The following is an 18093-nucleotide window of genomic DNA, read 5'->3' on the forward strand; positions in this document are numbered from 1 at the left end:
TAAAACTGAACTATAGGCAGTTATTGCCTGTCTATAAAACAATAAACAGCGTGGCAATACAATGATTACTGCAATTGAAACAAGATAATACCACCAACAATGGTGCAGTAAATAAAGAGTTCACTTGTAATTGTTCAAGATATAATCTATTTTGGAAAGAAAAGAAATGAACAGTGAACCACTGATATATTACGAGTACAAGTGAACTCTGTATTTAAAGAAACTACTTTTGTCATTTTTATGAAGGTTTCTGGTTTGTTTACAGATTACTGCCTATCTAGCATGTTTTATTTATGTATGGAAATGCTTTTACCTTATGCTGGTCTAGGACCATAATAAAGATTTGGAATTTGGAATGTACAGTTCTTGTACAGTTCTTTTTTCACTGTATCTGAAGAAGTGTGCATGCACACGAAAGCTCATACCAAAATAAAAACTTAGTTGGTCTTTAAGGTGCTACTGAAGGATTTTTTTTTATTTTACTTCGATCCAGACCAACACGGCTACCTACCTGTAACCAGTTCTTGTATGTTACTTTAAGTGATGTATGCATTCATATGAACACTTTCCCCTAGTATAAAACAACTGGAGAAATGTGAATTTCAAATGGTGGCTATATTTTAATTTGTGTATTGTTTTGGAAAGTGCAAATTTTGCAAATTTGCCTTAAAATGTGATGTGAAAACTTCTCCAGTCAGGCATTTAAAAGCTCAAGTGCATATTCCTAATCTGATAAATAGAAAAGAAAACTTCTATTCAGATGTGATAAACATGTTTTCTTTTGCAATTCCACGGGGAATTCCCACATTTGACTTCATATCACACACCCCTTTATGTATAAAAGCTATAATTAATTTCTAAAATCCACTGCACAATTACAGTTTCCCCTTAGAGAGCTAATAACACAAACTGAGAATGGCACAAAAATGCCCTCTAGCAATCACAGGTGTGATGAAGGACTAGGAACAAGCATGCATACACCACTCTTATAACTTTACTTATACTTTATATCTTGGAGTAATTCAAGCATATCATCATACTGACTGAGCATCCAAGTCAAGTCACCGTAACCACAGAGAATATCATGATAATGATGCAGGTGGAAATACAGAAGAATCTGGACGTAGAGTGAAAGGTGGTGATCAATATGGTAGTATTAGTTGTCTTTCTGCTAATACTGCTTTCTCATATTGCCTCTGAGGATCACTATGCTAAATGCAGGGTCCATGCTCCATACCCTCCACTCCAAAAATATCATCTGTCAGGCAACATCATAATTGGTGGGATTGTTTCTCATAGTTTCACCAGTGTTAATTCAGTAGCCTTCACAACAGAACCTCCAGCACCTTCATTTGAAGATCTTTTGTAAGGAGCTAATTCTTTCTTTCTGTTGTTTTGTGGTTTTGTTTTGTTTTGTTAATTGGTCTTAGTCTTAGAAGCTGCAGTCTCATAAAAATGTTTTTTTGGACTGTAGAAAAAGCTAATACGTTTAAGGGAAAGCTCCACCTGGAAGAAGATGCACTGGTAAAATAGTTCCCCCACCATTGTAACAGTATTGGTCCAAATATCCCTCTTCAAATATGACTACTACTGTTACTATTATTGTTAAAATTTGATCATGTGAGATTCTATCATTTGTTACATCTCTTTTGAACTTAAGGTAAAAAAAAAGAGCAAGAAGAAATTTTAGCTCTTCTTTCCTTTACAAACTCCACCTCACTCATTTCTACCCCATGGTTCCTTTCTTTCATCATATACATGCTGTCTCCACTTGCACTTTTGCTGTGCTTTTCATTTCTTCTGATATTTCAGTTACTTGGCTTCAAACACAGCACTGTTTATTTGTTTCATTTTATTTACATTACCACAACTATCTTAATGTATCCTGAATGTAAAATAGACTCATTTCATATTTCTTTCTTTCTTTCTTTCTTTCTTTCTTTCTTTCTTTCTTTCTTTCTTTCTTTTTCTTTGCACGACTGTGTTTCTTTGAAAGAATATTCATAATCATAGTAATATATTTTATCAATACCAATATTTTGAAGAGAAATACTCATGTTGTTGATTGTTTAATTTTCCCCACCCCATGAATAATACAGATAAAGCAGACACAGAACAAAATGGCAATAACTTATTAAGGTATGTCTGATTGTAGTTTTTAATCTTGTCCTAGTTTTGTGCCTAAAAATTACCAGCACATCCTGGCCTTGGCATTTGCAGTACAGGAGATAAATGAAAACCCTCAGCTATTACCAAATGTCACCTTGGGTGTCTGCATCTATGACAGCTATTTCAATGCACAGAGGACTTATCATGCTACTATGCTACTTACATCCACATTGGAGATATTTGTCCCTAACTATTTATGTGACACCCAGAATCATTTGGTAACAGTCATTGGAGGACTAGATTCAGATATTTCTCTTTATGTGGCCACTGTATTGGATATCTACAAAATTCCACAGGTAAGGTACAGTATGTGTGCATATGAGTATTAAAAATAATAGTGGTAAAATGAACAGCTTGTGAGCACAAATGCTTTTTTTCACATTCTATGAGAATGTGCATATAATATTTCCAAGCGGAAGAAATTATGCCTATTTGACGATCAGTGTTTACCTATTCATTAGATTTGTATCTCAACCCTTCTCTCATGGGAGACAAATAGTAGAAATAATACAAGTTAAAATAAAATAGAAAATACTTTTATAACAACAACAACAACAACAACAACAACAACAACAACAACATACTCCCTGCGACGAAAGTCCTTTACTTTCCGTCTTATAACTTTGACCTCTCAATTATTAAAAGCACTAACAGGGATTTCTGAGGTAAATCAAACCTCCCACTTATCCCTCTAGCCTTTCTTTAAACCCTCTAGCACTCGTAGGTTTTCAAAAATAAAAGAGAGTCCTCTTCCAGCCTAAACGTGGCCAGTTACCTATATAGACTCGGGACTGTAAGTAAGACTGTTCCTATGTGTACTCAGATAAGGGTTTCACTTCACTAGAAACTCCCTTACTGTAAAGCTAGCCTCCTTCCTGAGGTAACTTTATTATCATCCAGAACTTGTCTCCTCCTTTAGCCCCCCTCCTTTTCTTGGTGCACTCTCAGCCACAAACTAACCTTTCTCCTCTAAAAGGCAGTTTTGACAGTTTAAAAGAGTTCCCCACCAACTGGGTTCCTGGATACCTTAGCTGGAAAATGAAATAGACGATTACTGGTATGACACTTTAAAGATTTATTGGCTTGAATCTTAATGGTTGCTTTCTGGTATCATTGGTACAAACTTAATTTCACAGGTAACGTTCTTGGTAATCAAATAACAGAATACCTATCAACTACTTCATCTACTCTAAGTCTACCTTCTCCACGACCACCCAAGCTCCCCCACAAAAACCGCCAACTGACATAATGGTTCCCCTTTCCATTTAAACCCCATGCAGGCCACGCCTCCCATGGTATGTTGCTGTCAGTTAACCAGGAGTCTGGGTTAACCCTTCGATAGGTCGGTTGCGAAACAAAAACATAACATAACAGTTTCAAATTCACCACACTCCCCAACCCACAATGCATTGAATGGCTCTCCAACAGGTACACAGTGTTAGGCTTGTTGGTGGTCATTTGAGGGAGTATACGGACTGTATCATAAATGCCCCAACTACGGTAGCTATAATCCCTGTGATTACTGTTTTTGGGAATGCTTCCTCTTTCCCTCTGACGCACAGAGGCAGATGTTAGTCAGGGAGACAAAGAGCTGGGGTGCAAATATTCTTGACTTGTTAGTCAGTTGGTCTCAGCGTAAATCACAGGGCTGTGGGTTCGAGCCCCACATTGGGGAGAAAGATTGCTGCATTGCTGGGAACTTGACCATATAACACTTGTGTTCCCTTCCAACTCTACAATTCTATAATTCTATGTAGTCAAGAATGGCCTGGTGCCCCAACTGCAACAAAACATGTCCCTTCCAGCGGGTGCTGGAACCTCCCAACAACCTTACCCGCAAAGGCACCATATAGTTAGAAAAATGCAGCTCTTCTTTAAAATATATTTCTAAGCTGTGCTTTTGTAAGTTCAACTTTTTACACACTACTTTATAAATGCAACTATTTATTTCTTTATTATTTTCATCTTATCTAGCTCCATCACTTTCTCCAAAGTGTTTCGTTTAATAACAGTGCTGGGGACAAGATTTCTTTTGATGAAAGTGGAAAAATGATAGCTGGAATTGATGTTATAAACTTGATCGTTTCCTCCAACCAATCCTTTCATAAAGTAAAAATTGGTAGGCTTGATCCTCAGGCTCCTCCAGACAAAGTGTTGACCATCAATGACAAGGTCATAAGGTGGAACAGCTTGTTTAACCAGGTAAGATCTAACTGTCAGTACATTGAAAACTATTTCTGACTTGCAATGTTAATTTTTACTTAGGGGACAATAAACCTCTGCTTTGCCTTATTTGCTATTGAATTTTGATAAATTGCAAGATGTAGGTAATTTCTCCCAAATGTAGTCTCCCTTTCAGAGCCAAGTAACAATTATTTTGTATCCCCCCACACAATACATTTTGGAGAACTGCTTTGAGGTATTTTACAATCCATTAATTAAACAGATATGCTCTAGCTATTTATAATTTTTCATAACATAATGGCTTCCTTATTCTCTAAGAAACAAGTTCCCAAAATCTTAAGGATCCCAAGCTAATTTTTCTTGTCGTTTTTCATTTCTGGATTAGGCACAACCTTTATCTGTATGCACTGAGAGTTGTTATCCTGGTCATAGCAAGAAAGTGAAGGAGGGGGAGCCATTTTGCTGCTATGAGTGCATCCCATGTCCAGAAAGGAAGATTTCAACTCAGAAGGGTAAGACATATACTTATGCCCTCTCCTCCATCCACCTCCAACACAAACCTCAGTTCCATGCAGTTGACTCTGACTCAGTTCCATGCATCTCCTCTGGTGTTGGTTTAATGCCAACTAAAACTCTTTATAAGAAGCTCCGCCACATCCAAAGGCAATTTGGGTGGTTTCTCATCAGGTGAAGAACATAACACCCAGTGCCCCCTGCCTGCCCCACAGTGAACCATTGAGGTGCAGGCAGGTTGCCAGTACCTCCCATGCCCTTACAGCTTTATAGGGGATGGTTTAACCCCTTCCATCTCCTTTCCCCCCAGCCTGTTCTTCTCTCCAATGTTGCCATGGCACGATACAGGAACCAGAAGCCTGAAACAAAATTTTGAAGGTAATGGCCACTCAGTCAGCAGTATTCTGGGTGGGCAGGGGTTGTGGCCCAGCAAATTCCCCCCACGTTTGAAAACCATTTTTCTTGTGTCTGGCCATTGGAACCTTCCACAGCCGGCCATAAGGGCTTGCAGGATTGCCCAACAATATTGAATCTGAATTGGGCAAAAATGTGTTTTCACGGCAGTAGGGGTGGAGCAGCAGACTCTAGTGAAGAAGTATTTTTTCTGGTCCACCTCCAGAGTATTTAAGCTGAAGGTACTCACCAGCAACCTTCCCTTCCACACCATATATATAGTATCTTACTTCTTTGGCTCTTAGAGTGTGCTGTGGTGTAAAAAGGTCATCGTATTCTTGACCAGGAAGGAATTTGCCCTCAAACAATTTGGGTCTCTTGTGGGTTTTTTTTGCCTTCCTCATAGCAATTGTCACAACGACCTAAGCCTAGCAGGACTTAGCTAAGGATAGCAGGGCAGCCTATTATATAGTAGTAAACCCATCAAGTGTTAATTAGACTTAACCAGCCTTCTGTAACCACTCTGCTTATCTCATAGTGCCATCATTACATATCTTTAGGCGCCAGGTGAAAACATTCCTCTTCAATCAGGCTTTTCTCTGATTAAGCAATCTATGGCCCTTTGAATTAATTATGTTATATATTTTGTGTTTTCATGTTGTACCCCACCCTGTGACCTTTGGATGAAAGGCTGAATATCAATTTAATAACAATAAGTTACCTTTGCTTTTCAGATATGCATGACTGTTATGACTGCATGGACACAACCTATCCAAACATGAAGCATGATTTCTGCATACCCAAAGCTAGAACATACTTATCTTATAAAGAACCTCTGGGAATCACCTTAAGCCTCTTTGTACTTTCCTTAGTGTTAATAACAGCTCTGGTGCTGGGAATAATTCTGAAGAACCGCAACACTCCCATCGTCAAAGCCAACAACCGGAACCTCACATACATTCTCCTGATTTCCCTTCTGCTTTGCTTCATTTCTGCATTGCTTTTCATTGGCCATCCTGAACAGGTGACATGTCTTCTCCGACAAACTGCTTTCAGCATCATCTTCTCAGTGGCTGTTTCTTCTGTGCTGGCAAAAACTATCATGGTGGTTCTGGCATTTATGGCCACAAAGCCAGGAAGCAGGATGAGAAAATGGGTGGGGAAAAGCCTGGCCAACTCCATTGTTGCATCTTGTTCCTTTGTGCAAGCAGGCATTTGCAGTGTGTGGCTAGCAACCTCTGCCCCATTCCCACATGTGGACATGCACTCAGTGACTACAGAAATTATATTAGAATGTAATGAGGGATCTGTCATTTTATTCTCTTGTGTCTTGGGCTATCTTGGCTTCTTGGCTATTGTCAGTTTTGTTGTGGCTTTCTTTGCTAGGAAGTTACCGGACAGTTTCAATGAAGCCAAGTTCATCACTTTCAGCATGTTGGTCTTCTGCAGTGTGTGGGTGTCCTTCATTCTAGCTTATCTGAGCTCCAAGGGCAAATACATAGTGGCTGTGGAGGTCTTTTCTATTTTAGCTTCCAGTGCTGGCTTGCTTGTGTGCATCTTTGCACCCAAATGTTATATCATTTTGTTGAGGCCTGAGCTGAACAACAGGGGACAGCTAAGAAGATCAGAGTGAATGGTATGCATTTTATTATAGTATGTGGTCTGGTAATATTTTAAATTATACAGGGATTCATTATATTTTAAAGAAAACAATAAGAATTCAAAAAGAGTGTGACTTGGCTAAAATGAGCTTGCTTGAAGGAACTTACAGAAGCATGCTGCTATTCAGCAATTCAGGCTAGCAATGTGAAGAATCTTCTTCTGCAGGAATAGCTCAAGCTGCACCTACAAAGTGATTTGCTTTTGTTTGTCACTTGATGTAACCCCACCTGCCCATAAAAACAGCCTATTGAGGAACCTTAGTGTGGTATTCTATCGTGTCTGGATTTGGGTTTGGTTAGCCCTGAATCCTCCCACATCAAATTGGTACTATTCTGGAAAGCCCAATATGCTTCACTTAGGGTCAGAAGTGGAATGGGGCATGCCAATGAGGCATTATTTGTGTATGGTCTAATCAGATGTTGGAGGAAGATGTACACAAAGTCCTATGTAGAAATACAGTATCTATATGTATGAAAATGCAACAGCTATTAATTAAGAATTTTGTATATTTACACAGAAAGCTTACTATCTCTCCAGTGTGCATATACTTTGCCTAGTTACAAAGAAAAAGCTCTGTGAGTTTGTTCATTTGTTTAAAATGATCTGCTTATAATTTTTAGCACAATTGTATTAAATTCACAAGTGTATCACACCCTACTGATGGGATGAATCCTACCTAATTTCAGAAGGATATCTGCAGTTGGTTTTCTATGAGGCCATCATAAACAGGTTTGAGGTCATGAAAAAGAAAATAACATACTTCATAGAGGTTTCCCCTAGGTGGGAATACTTCCAAATTACAGAAAATTTGTAATTGTCTGTGCATTGCTACCGGTATTCATTGGCCAGCTTCAGAGGGTAGCATATCTTCTCTGGCACCATCTTATCAGTGGCTGTTTCCCGTGTCCTAGTGAAAAGCATCACAGTGGTTCTAGCTTTCATGGCTACCAAGCCAGGATCTCAGATGAGGAAGTGGGTGGGGAGAAAACTGGACACTTTCATTGTTCTTCTCTGTTCCCTTATCCAATAAATTATTTGTTCTATATGGTGAGCAACCACTCCTCCATTCTCTGATATTGACAAGGATTTCATGCCTGAGGAAATTGTACTGGAATGCAATGAGGGGTCTGTGGCTATGTTCTCCTGTGTATTGGGCTATTTGGGCTTTCAGGCTATTATCAGTTTCATCGTTACTTTCCTTGCTCAGAAGTTGCCAGTCAGTTTCAATGAAGCCAAGTTTATAACATTCAGTTTGCTAGTGGTTTGTAGTGTTTGGTTGTCCTTTGTTCCAATCTACAGCATGTGAGCTCCAAGGGAAAATACATGGTGGCTGTAGAGATATTTGCCATCTTAGCTTCTAGTGCTGGGTTGCTGGGTTGCATATTTTCTCCAAAGTGTTAGATAATTCTGTTGAAGCCTGAGCTGAACTGCAGGGAGCAGCTGATGAGAAGAAAGCCTTGAATGTTTTGCCCAAATAATGTGCACTGCTAGTTATCATAGTCTGCAATCCATATGTGTATGTCCATGCCCCCTAATGTTTGCAAACATTTCCCTCTCAAAATAGAATATTTTCATAGCCGTTGAAAAACTCCATAATTTTTAAACAGCAAACTTCCATCCCAGAAGTATACAGCAACACAGAAATGAGGGTCTGAGTAGATTTAAATGGTAAAATGATGGATGCTTTAAAAAACATTATGAGGAGTAAAGCAAGGTTGCATTCTTGCTTCCATGGTTTTTACTGATATAGGGTTTTCACACCTATCAGTCAATCACCCATTCCCACCACCCTTCTGAGTAATACCCCTCCCCACTCTCTCACTAGATATAAGGGTCTGGTGACTTCTGTTTCAGTGTATCTGAAGAAGTGTGCATGCACACGAAAGCTCATACCAACGACAAACTTAGTTGGTCTCTAAGGTGCTACTGCAGGAGGCAGTCGAAGACAGAAGTCCCTGGCATGCTCTGGTCCATGGGGTCACGAAGAGTCGGCCACGACTAAACGACTAAACAACAACAACAAGGTGCTACTGGAAGGATTTTTTTTATTTTGTTTCGACTACGCCAAACCAACACGGCTACCTACCTGTAACCCCCTCTTTAGTAAATAGGATCAGAATTTTCTCAACCTTGATTTGTCTGGTTGATTTAGTGATTTTCTCTATTCTCTGATTCTGTCTCAACAATCTTTTGGAGATCTCATCCAAAGATCTCAGGGCAGTTCACAAGATGGTGCCTGGATCAGCAGGCTATAGAAGAAACTCTTTCATTTAGATACCTGGGTGTTCTCTTTCATGAAAGGCCTCCCTTAGAAGTGTCATATGGGTGCAGTGAAAGTGAAGACACAGAAAACCATTGGGGCATTGATGAAGTTATATTACAATAATGGAAGACAGCTAATTGAACCTGCCTTAAATATATTTGGTAGCAAAATACTTACCCAAATGTTCTATGGCATTGAAATCTGGGGCTCTGAGTAGAACTTCATTATAGTTTTAGAAACAATACAGAATAATTACTTTCTACCATCAGGAATAGCAGCAGGTAATCTTGGTGGCCAACAATCAAAGCAAGAGAGGGCTACGCTCTCTTAAAAGTATGTCAAAATTGCTACTATGCCTCTTGAGAATTTTTCTGCTTTGTGCTATTAAAAATAGATATATGTGATGGGCAGCAAAATAATGGGAGGGTTTGCTAGAAACCTTGAAAGGTAGAGGGGGTGAAAAAATTATTTGGTCCACTTCTGACAGTTGGCTGACATGCTGAATCTTTCTGGTGAATCTAAATTCAACTCCCAGTTCAATTTTCTATTAATTAATTAATTAATTAGAATTATTCTTAATTTTCTATACCACCCTTCATCTGAGGATCACAGGACAGTTTTCAGTATACAGTGGTACCTCGGTTTATGAACACAATTGGTTCCGGAAGTCTGTTCATAAACTGAAGCGTTCATAAACTGAAGCGAACTTTCCCATTGAAAGTAATGGAAAGTGGATTAATCTGTTCCAGACGGTCCGCGGAGTAACCGTTCATAAACTGAAGCGAACTTTCTCATTGAAAGTAATGGAAAGTGGATTAATCCGTTCCAGACGGGTCCGCGGAGTACTTAAACTGAAGCGTTCATAAACTGAAACATGGGTGTAATTGGTTCCGGAAGTCTGTTCATAAACTGAAGCGTTCATAAACTGAAGCGAACTTTCCCATTAAAAGTAATGGAAAGTGAATTAATCCGTTCCAGATGGGTCTGCGGTGTTCATAAACCGAAAATTCATAAACCAAGGTGTTCATAAACCGAGGTTCCACTGTAATTATATACAGTACTGTAATTATACAGCTTCTGTACAAAAAAATGGCCTTCTCAAGTTGCAGACCTCGCCTCCACCCTCTATGCACAGCAGCTAAGGCTCACATTGCCTTGCCAGCCCTTAGGGGAATTCCCCAGCTGGCAGAATCTAGGATCAGGGATTCCCCACCCAAATACTGTCTTCAAATGGGCCAGTAGGAGGCCCTGCTGAATGGGCAGTGCCGTGCCAGCTGGCTGGGCATTAGCTGTTGGCCATGTCTGGTCAGTCAGCAATGCATAAGAGCTGGCCACGCCTACCTTCTGCAGTGCAGATATTTGACATAAAAGATGCAGACAAAATGTGCATTTTATAGATGAATGTATTGAAAAATATTTTATAATTATTAAATGGTTCAGATTTTACATAAAACTGTGTACTAAATACCTTCAATTTAAGTTGTGTGTTTTTGTTTTGTTTTTTATGAAGCCGCTAAAAATATGTAAATACACACAATGAGATGGACTGGAGCAATGACAGAGTAAGAGTGATTATTATTCAATTTCTAACCCATGCTTCACCAGCAACAAGTATGTTCCTGTTCTCTGTCGCATACCACAGTACAGTAATTTGTGATGACATTCCCTTTCTGTGGATCATTCTAAACAGAAATATTCCTTTCTTGGGTGGGAGAAAATGTTCACATGTGAAAAACAAGTTTTCTTCTGCAATTCCATCGGGAACCTCTGAACCTGGATCTGGTGATTGTCTTTAATTATCAAAAGAGCTGTAATTATTTTGTAAAAAATAAAACAAAACTGAGGTGTTTTAGTGACCACTTGCTAAATGAATAGCAAATCCTGTGAAATATAAATATGTCTAATACCATTTAGAAATAAGAAAAGGGACAAAGAAGACTTATACTCCAGTCTTTAAGCCTATCAGCACACTGGATGAATGCTCAAATCAAATTGTGACCATAGAGACTCTTATACTGCAATCCTATACATGCCTACTCAGAGGTAAGCCCTATTGAGTTCAATGAGACCTACTCCCAAGAAAGTATGTATAGGATTGCAGCCTTAATTTTCAGAGCTACAGATGGGGGGAAAGAATAAAAAAAGTATCTCAAATGAAGATTTGTATTTGGATTCTAGGATGGTACTATTAGTGTTGATGGTGCTGGTCCTGCTTCCTCACATGGCATGCAAGGCTCATAGTGTTCAATGCAGGGTTCGTTTTCCTCACCCTCCATTTGACAAGTATACATACAATATTCCTTCACAATCCAGTCCCCTGGCCCCTGCGTACTATCACAATAACTGACCTAACCTTTATCAACACTCATAGTGGCAGTCCTCCACCTACAGATCTCAGAGCTTCATGGTGTGTGTGTGGCTTTCATATCCACACTAGAAGTCTCAATAAATGTTCAGTAATTTTTGCATGATAAATATCATTTATTTATTTATTGAACAATATGGACCTAAATGCATAAACAAACCTTCCTTCCTTATTTATTTGTATATATTTATTTATTACTTAAAATCACTTGTTAAAACAGGAAAAAACCAGTAAAACAGTAAAAGTAAGAAAATTTCATAATCATACTTTTTCAAAAGTTAAAATACTACAACAGATCCAAAGTGTATCAACTTTAAAATCATCTGGGTAGGCATACCTAAACAATAATGCTTTTAGGAGGCACAAAAATAGTCCAATGAAGACATCTGCTTGATTTCAATGTGCAGGAATTCCAAAGTGAAGAACCTGCCAAAGGAACCAAACAATCAAGTTCTTAAAAATGTGGAACAGGTATTATGAGGCACCTGTAAGAGTGTCAATTCCACTATCATAGCTGTAAGGTAGGCACATGTGGGCTAAGGCAATCTCATAGTTCTGCAGTTCTGTTTATTGTGCTGCTATACATTTAAAAATGTTGCAGAAAAACCCTCTGGATATCTCCATTAAAGCATTCCTTTCTGAATGTTTCCATTTCTGTCCCTCCCCCCTTTAGCTCACATATGGTCCTGCTCCCATCATGCATGATAAAACTCCAGGGCTCTCCTTCTACCAAATGGTCCCACAAGAAGCTCTTCAGTATGAGGGGATTCTCTCCTTACTTCTGCATTTCAGGTGGACATGGATTGGGCTCCTTATGATGGATCTTGAGAATGGAGAACAATTTGTGCAAAAGGTGGTTCCAATGTTTTCCTCTAGTGGTATCTGTTTTGCAATCATAGAGAGAGTCCCCAAATTAACTTTCATCACCGAAGCTAAAGACTTGTTACAGGAGTGTGCAAAAATACATGATAAAGTAATAAGGAGCAAAGCCAATGTGATTATCCTCTACGGAGAATCTTATGCAATGCTATTTTTTAGATGGTTTCCATATTTATCAGAAGAAGAAGAGATGGGAGAGGATGCAAGAGGTAAAGTGTGGATAATGACAGCCCAGATGGAGCTGACGTCTTTGGTCTATCAAAGGACTTGGGATACACAAATAATCCATGGGGCTCTGTCTTTCGCAATTCACTCAAATGCTCTACCAGAATTTCGCAAATTTCTTGAACACATAAATCCTTGCACCACAAAAGGAGATTATTTCATCAAGGATTTCTGGCAACAGGCCTTTGCTTGTGTCTTCCCTAGTACAGTCCCAGATGGTGAGGATCAAGAGATTTGCACTGGAGAGGAGAACCTGGGGATGCTTCCGGCACCTTTTTTTGAAATGAGCATGACAGGCCATAGCTACTGTATATACAATGCTGTTTATGCCATGGCCCAAGCTGTCCATGCCATGTTCTCCTCCAGACTCAATTCTAGATTTATCATAGACAACAGGAAGCTGCCATTTCAGAATCCACAGCTGTGGCAGGTAATGAGGCTGGATTTCACTTGTAACAGTGTACCAAAGCTTTGGTTTTTAAATAGTGCACAACTTGTGCAATAAATTAGCTCTATGAACACTTCTATTGACTTCATTTGTTAGATTGACTTACACCTCCATTTTCTCTTTTTTAATGTAGTTTCATCATTTCCTCAGAAGTCTGTCATTTAATAATAGTGTGGGCGACATGGTTTCCTTCAACCAGAAAGGGGAGCTGGAAGCTGGGCTAGATATTATTAATTGGATCGTTTCACCAAACCAATCCTTTCATAGAGTTAAAGTTGGAAGGATGGATCCCCAGACTTCTTCAAATCAATTATTCACCTTCCATGAAGATGCTATAACATGGCACAAGTGGTTTAACCAGGTACAATCCAATTGTATATATTTTGAGTCCTGAGTGTAAAATAGTTTCACCTGAGTTTGTAATGTATGAGTTTGCTATAGATTTCATTTTTTTGATGAATTGTTGGAGGAACCAAATGCATCTTGTGCATTGAATATATGTAAAATAATGATAATTGGTTAAGGTCCAAAGTCAGTTTCCAATTACCTGAGAGCCCTGGGAAACAGCATTTGCTTCCCAGCATGACAGCGGTGTCTTCCAGGAGCCATGCTCCCCCTTCCTGCACAACTGGGAATGGAATGTATAGCCCCGCCTCCTTGGTTGTGCAGGCATTGGTCTGGAAACACCAATCAAGTGTCAGGAGAGGGGTGGCTCTGCAAATGAGGGCTGTATCCAGAGTCCCCCTTCTTGGATTGCCACTGGATTCAGCACCCAACCTTCCAGGAAGGGGTGTTTTTGTCTGGGTGCACACAAGAGAGGCCAAGGAGCTATAGCACCCTTCCCAATGGCGGCCCTGGTAGGATCGTGACACCTGGTGCATGTCAGTGGGTGGCTCCTAGTCAGGGTTGAACCCCCCCCCACTTACTTAACACCTAGGAGGCAGGCTGCTTGATACCAAGTACATGCCCCATGCCTTGGCTGAAACCTACTTACACCAGTAAACAATAAAGTTGTGGCCTAATTCATCTTATTTCTGGTTGGCCCCTCACTTGGACTCAGGCACTGGGAATGCAATCACACACACTGATTTCAATGAGTCTGTTCAGATTGGTACATCATTGAATAAGACTCAAAATATCAAATTTCATCCATAGGATAAAACTATGTCATCTTTAAGCATTGCATTTATGCAACAATTCCTGACACCTGCTTGCATCACCAGCTTGCTCAAAACCAGCTAGCATCACCTCACAGTAGTCTCAATATGTAGAAAACTTTATTTCATGCTTGCCTCTATCAAAAGAGCACTTAATACTCTGTAACACACTGATCCAGCCACCTCACTATATTGGGTAGTTTCACTGACAAGGCGAGGCTACAGTCCGTGCCTTTACAAATGCATGTTTCTTTTCAAAACTGTTCTTCCTAAAATTGATTGATTATTCGGGTAGAAACTATTAATAGTTGTTAAATCATTCAGATGCAACATGATCACTCTCTTTGATTGGCACAAACATAAGGCAGCATTAGATAATTGTTTCAGGCACTGAATGCAGAGGAGTCATAAATTGGAATCTCCTGGAGTGAAGAATGGTCACCCTTCTGTTCCTGATAGCAGCCTTCTGCGTTCAACACTCACCCACTCTTCCTCCTCTTCCACACTGCCTCACTTTGAGAAAGCACAAACAGCATACCCTCCAACATGTTGACGGTGGAAACCACAAAATGCATCTTCCCAACCCCACTCCCATGTGAGTCCTGTGACCTGCATGAGATCCAAAAGCACACGTTTTGGGGCTCCACAATCTTGTGCATTTTTCGGGTGAGAGCATGGCACCCAAAAGTGGGATGTCCTGATTTTATCAGGGCAGTGAGGGATATGCAGCAGGTTACTTCCTCACAATGTGTGCATTCTGGACAATGTCCACCTGCATAACTACATTTGTGTAGTGACTAAAAGTTCAGTTTAAAGTAAGTTAACAATTTAAACTTGGCAATAATTGTATAGATTGCAAGATCAATATCCTCCTTTTTCATTCATGGATTAGGCAAGGCCTGTTTCTCAATGCAATGAGAAATGCAGCCCTGGTTCAAGCAAGAAAGTAAAGGAAGGGGAGCCATTTTGTTGCTACGATTGCATCGCCTGTCCAGAAGGGAAGATTTCAGACCAGAAGGGTAAGCAATAATGTATATAGAAATAGGAGTCAGATTGCATGATTTTCAGAGGAATAGCGTTAAAATAAATAAATAAGGGAGTGCATACAGTAGGGCTGCATTCAGATACTACTATATTTCATTTTTCTAACATTTTTAGCTAATAATTTCCAGGTTTTATGTGACCTTTCCCGTGACCTGAAAGAAGTATGTGAAAACGAGCAGAATCTAGGGGAGGTTTAGTGATCATTTCAATGTGATTAGATTCCAGTACTAAATACATTTGCAACCCTGTTAACCTGGGGAATTGTGGGCATTTTGTGTTGTAGTTTCATGTGATGAAATTTGGGGCAGTATTCCTTTAAAAAAATTAAAAAAAACTTTATTGGAATTCAAATTAAAATAAACACTCACATAAACACATACACACTCTTGAAATAATAATAATAACATACAAAATCATATATAATAAGAAAAATAATAAAATAATAACAATGATAATAATAAAAGTATGACTTGAAAATTAAATTCGTACATTCAACTTAAATCAAACTTAAATTATAATACCCGTAACTCTGAAAGAATTACGGGTAAAAAAAAAGAAAAAAGTACAGACAAAAATCCTCCATTCAAACAGTCATTCAAACCCGAAATTATACTAATCATAATACTCCAAGTACATTCCACCAATAATCCCCTTTAGTTTTTTCCCTTTATCTCCTCCTCTCCTATTTGACTTCCACTCATCTCTCTCTCAGGTTCATCAAGTACCATATTACAATATTGCTTCCCCTTATTCCTACAAATGTATATCCTAAAATATCCCAAAATTTTCAAAAACTATAGAATTTCATCATCCATCAACTTTATCAACTTAAAATAAATCAAAGCCGTTCAGTACGAGATCTTAGAAATAAACCCAGGATTTTGGGGCAGTATTCCAGCGTATCACTCCTTCCAGCCAGAAGTTGTATTTTAATTGTTTTAGTATATTGTATGTGCACATCCCCTTTGGTAGAAAAAATGAAATGCAGACTGCAAATGTCATATATTAATATGTATAGGAGGGCTTTATGGTATCATTTCAGTTTGTTTGGTGTTCCAGGGAAAAAGCAAATGGCTGTTTAAGGCCCTAACAGGGCCGGATCTAGGTAGACCCCCGGTGGCGCGGTGCGCCAGGGCGCCGAGCCGGTAGGCAGGGCACCGCACGGCAAAGCCACACAAAAACCATGCTACACCCTGCGAGGGCGGGGGCGCCGGAGTGATCTCCGCCCCTCAACACCAGGGCGGCCAACCTGCTCGAGACTGCCCTGGGCCCTAAAGGTGGAAATACATTCAAAACTTTCCACATCACGGAAGTTCAATATTAACTACAATAATCCCTAAAATTACCCCATACCACATTCCACAGAATCAATTATTAATTCTTCCCCGATTTGAATTGTAAAATTGGCTGATCTTGAGATTAATGGCATGCTTGTGAGATTAAGCCTTTTTTTCCTTTGCAGATATGAGTGACTGTTCTACATGTTCAGACCAAACATATCCAAATAAAAAACACGATTTATGTATTCCCAAGGAAATAAGCTTCTTGTCTTTTGAAGAAGCTGTGGGGCTCAGTTTAGCCCTTTCTGCTCTTTCCTGTTCTTTGGTTACCGTTCTAGTCCTCCTGACATTTATGAAGAACCACAACACTCCCATTGTCAAAGCCAACAACTGGCAGCTCACGTACACTCTCCTCCTCTCTCTCCTGCTCTGCTTCCTTTCTGCGCTGCTATTTATTGGACAGCCTCAGAAGGTGACGTGTCTCCTGCGACAAACTGCTTTTGGCATCGTCTTCTCAGTGGCTGTTTCTTGTGTGCTGGCAAAAACCCTCACTGTGGTTCTGGCTTTCATGGCCACCAAGCCAGGATCCAGAATGGGGAAATGGGTGGGAAAGAGGCTGGCCAGTTCCATTGTACTTTCTTGTTCCCTTCTACAAGGAGGCATTTGCATTGTGTGGCTGGCAATCTCTCCCCCGTTGCCAGAGGCTGATGTACACTCAGTGGCTGAACAAATTATACTTGGATGCAACGAGGGGTCTGTGACAATGTTTTATTGTGTCCTTGGCTATATTGGCCTCCTGGCCACTGCCAGCTTCACTTTGGCCTTCCTTGCCAGGAAGTTACCCGACACTTTCAATGAAGCCAAGTTTATCACTTTTAGCATGTTAGTGTTTTGCAGTGTGTGGTTATCCTTTGTTCCAACCCACTTGAGCACTAAGGGGAAATATATGGTAGCTGTGGAGATCTTTTCTATCTTAGCCTCCAGTGCTGGATTATTGGTCTGCATCTTTTCTCCCAAATGCTACATTATTTTGTTGAAGCCTGAATTGAACAAAAGGGAACAGCTAATACGAAGAACTAACTGAAGAATTACGTGATTTTGTCTCCCTGTCTAGTTAGTAAAGTACAGTTATGCTAATTATAACTGACTATTTATTTTATAAAAGTTTAGGGTCTGTTTTCACTCTACAGTAGACACTTCTAAGATTTTAGCTCTCAGATGGTTAAGAGTAGACATGTGCCATAATATTATTATTTTCAAAAATAAGATATCCCTCCCCCCACCTCAAACTCTGAAGTCACAGCTGCAATGTGAACCCATCACCTGGGAGTAATCCTCATTTCATTCCTTGGGATACTTACATATGAATAGGCATGGTTAGAAGTGCTCTGCCACCAAATCCATTCTGAGGATTAACCTGGCCTATCTTATTTTAATATGCCTATATTTTTAGTTAGTTTGTTTTGCTCACGATTCTGTTTTCCTTTGTAAAATATCCAGTGAAATCGAGT

The 18093-nt window shown here is 39.6% G+C and overlaps 2 protein-coding genes across 2 annotated transcripts; both read left to right on the forward strand.

Annotated features, from left to right (window-relative positions):
• Window positions 1-2321: 2321 nt before the first annotated feature.
• LOC148683874 (vomeronasal type-2 receptor 26-like) lies at window positions 2322-14343 on the forward strand. Its single transcript, XM_088654609.1, has 4 exons — window positions 2322-2465; window positions 12223-13083; window positions 13235-13462; window positions 14257-14343. The coding sequence occupies exons 1-4, from the start codon at window positions 2322-2324 to the stop codon at window positions 14341-14343; spliced, it is 1320 nt and encodes a 439-aa protein (XP_088510735.1).
• A 2423-nt stretch (window positions 14344-16766) lies between these two features.
• LOC148683875 (vomeronasal type-2 receptor 26-like) lies at window positions 16767-17666 on the forward strand. The gene has a single exon (XM_088654610.1). It carries the CDS (start codon window positions 16767-16769, stop codon window positions 17664-17666), a length of 900 nt encoding a protein of 299 aa, XP_088510736.1.
• Window positions 17667-18093: the final 427 nt, after the last annotated feature.

The sequence above is a fragment of the Zootoca vivipara genome, chromosome 12, assembly GCF_965207765.1.
Source record: "Zootoca vivipara chromosome 12, rZooViv2.hap1.1, whole genome shotgun sequence".
Classification (NCBI taxonomy): Eukaryota; Metazoa; Chordata; class Lepidosauria; order Squamata; family Lacertidae; genus Zootoca; species Zootoca vivipara.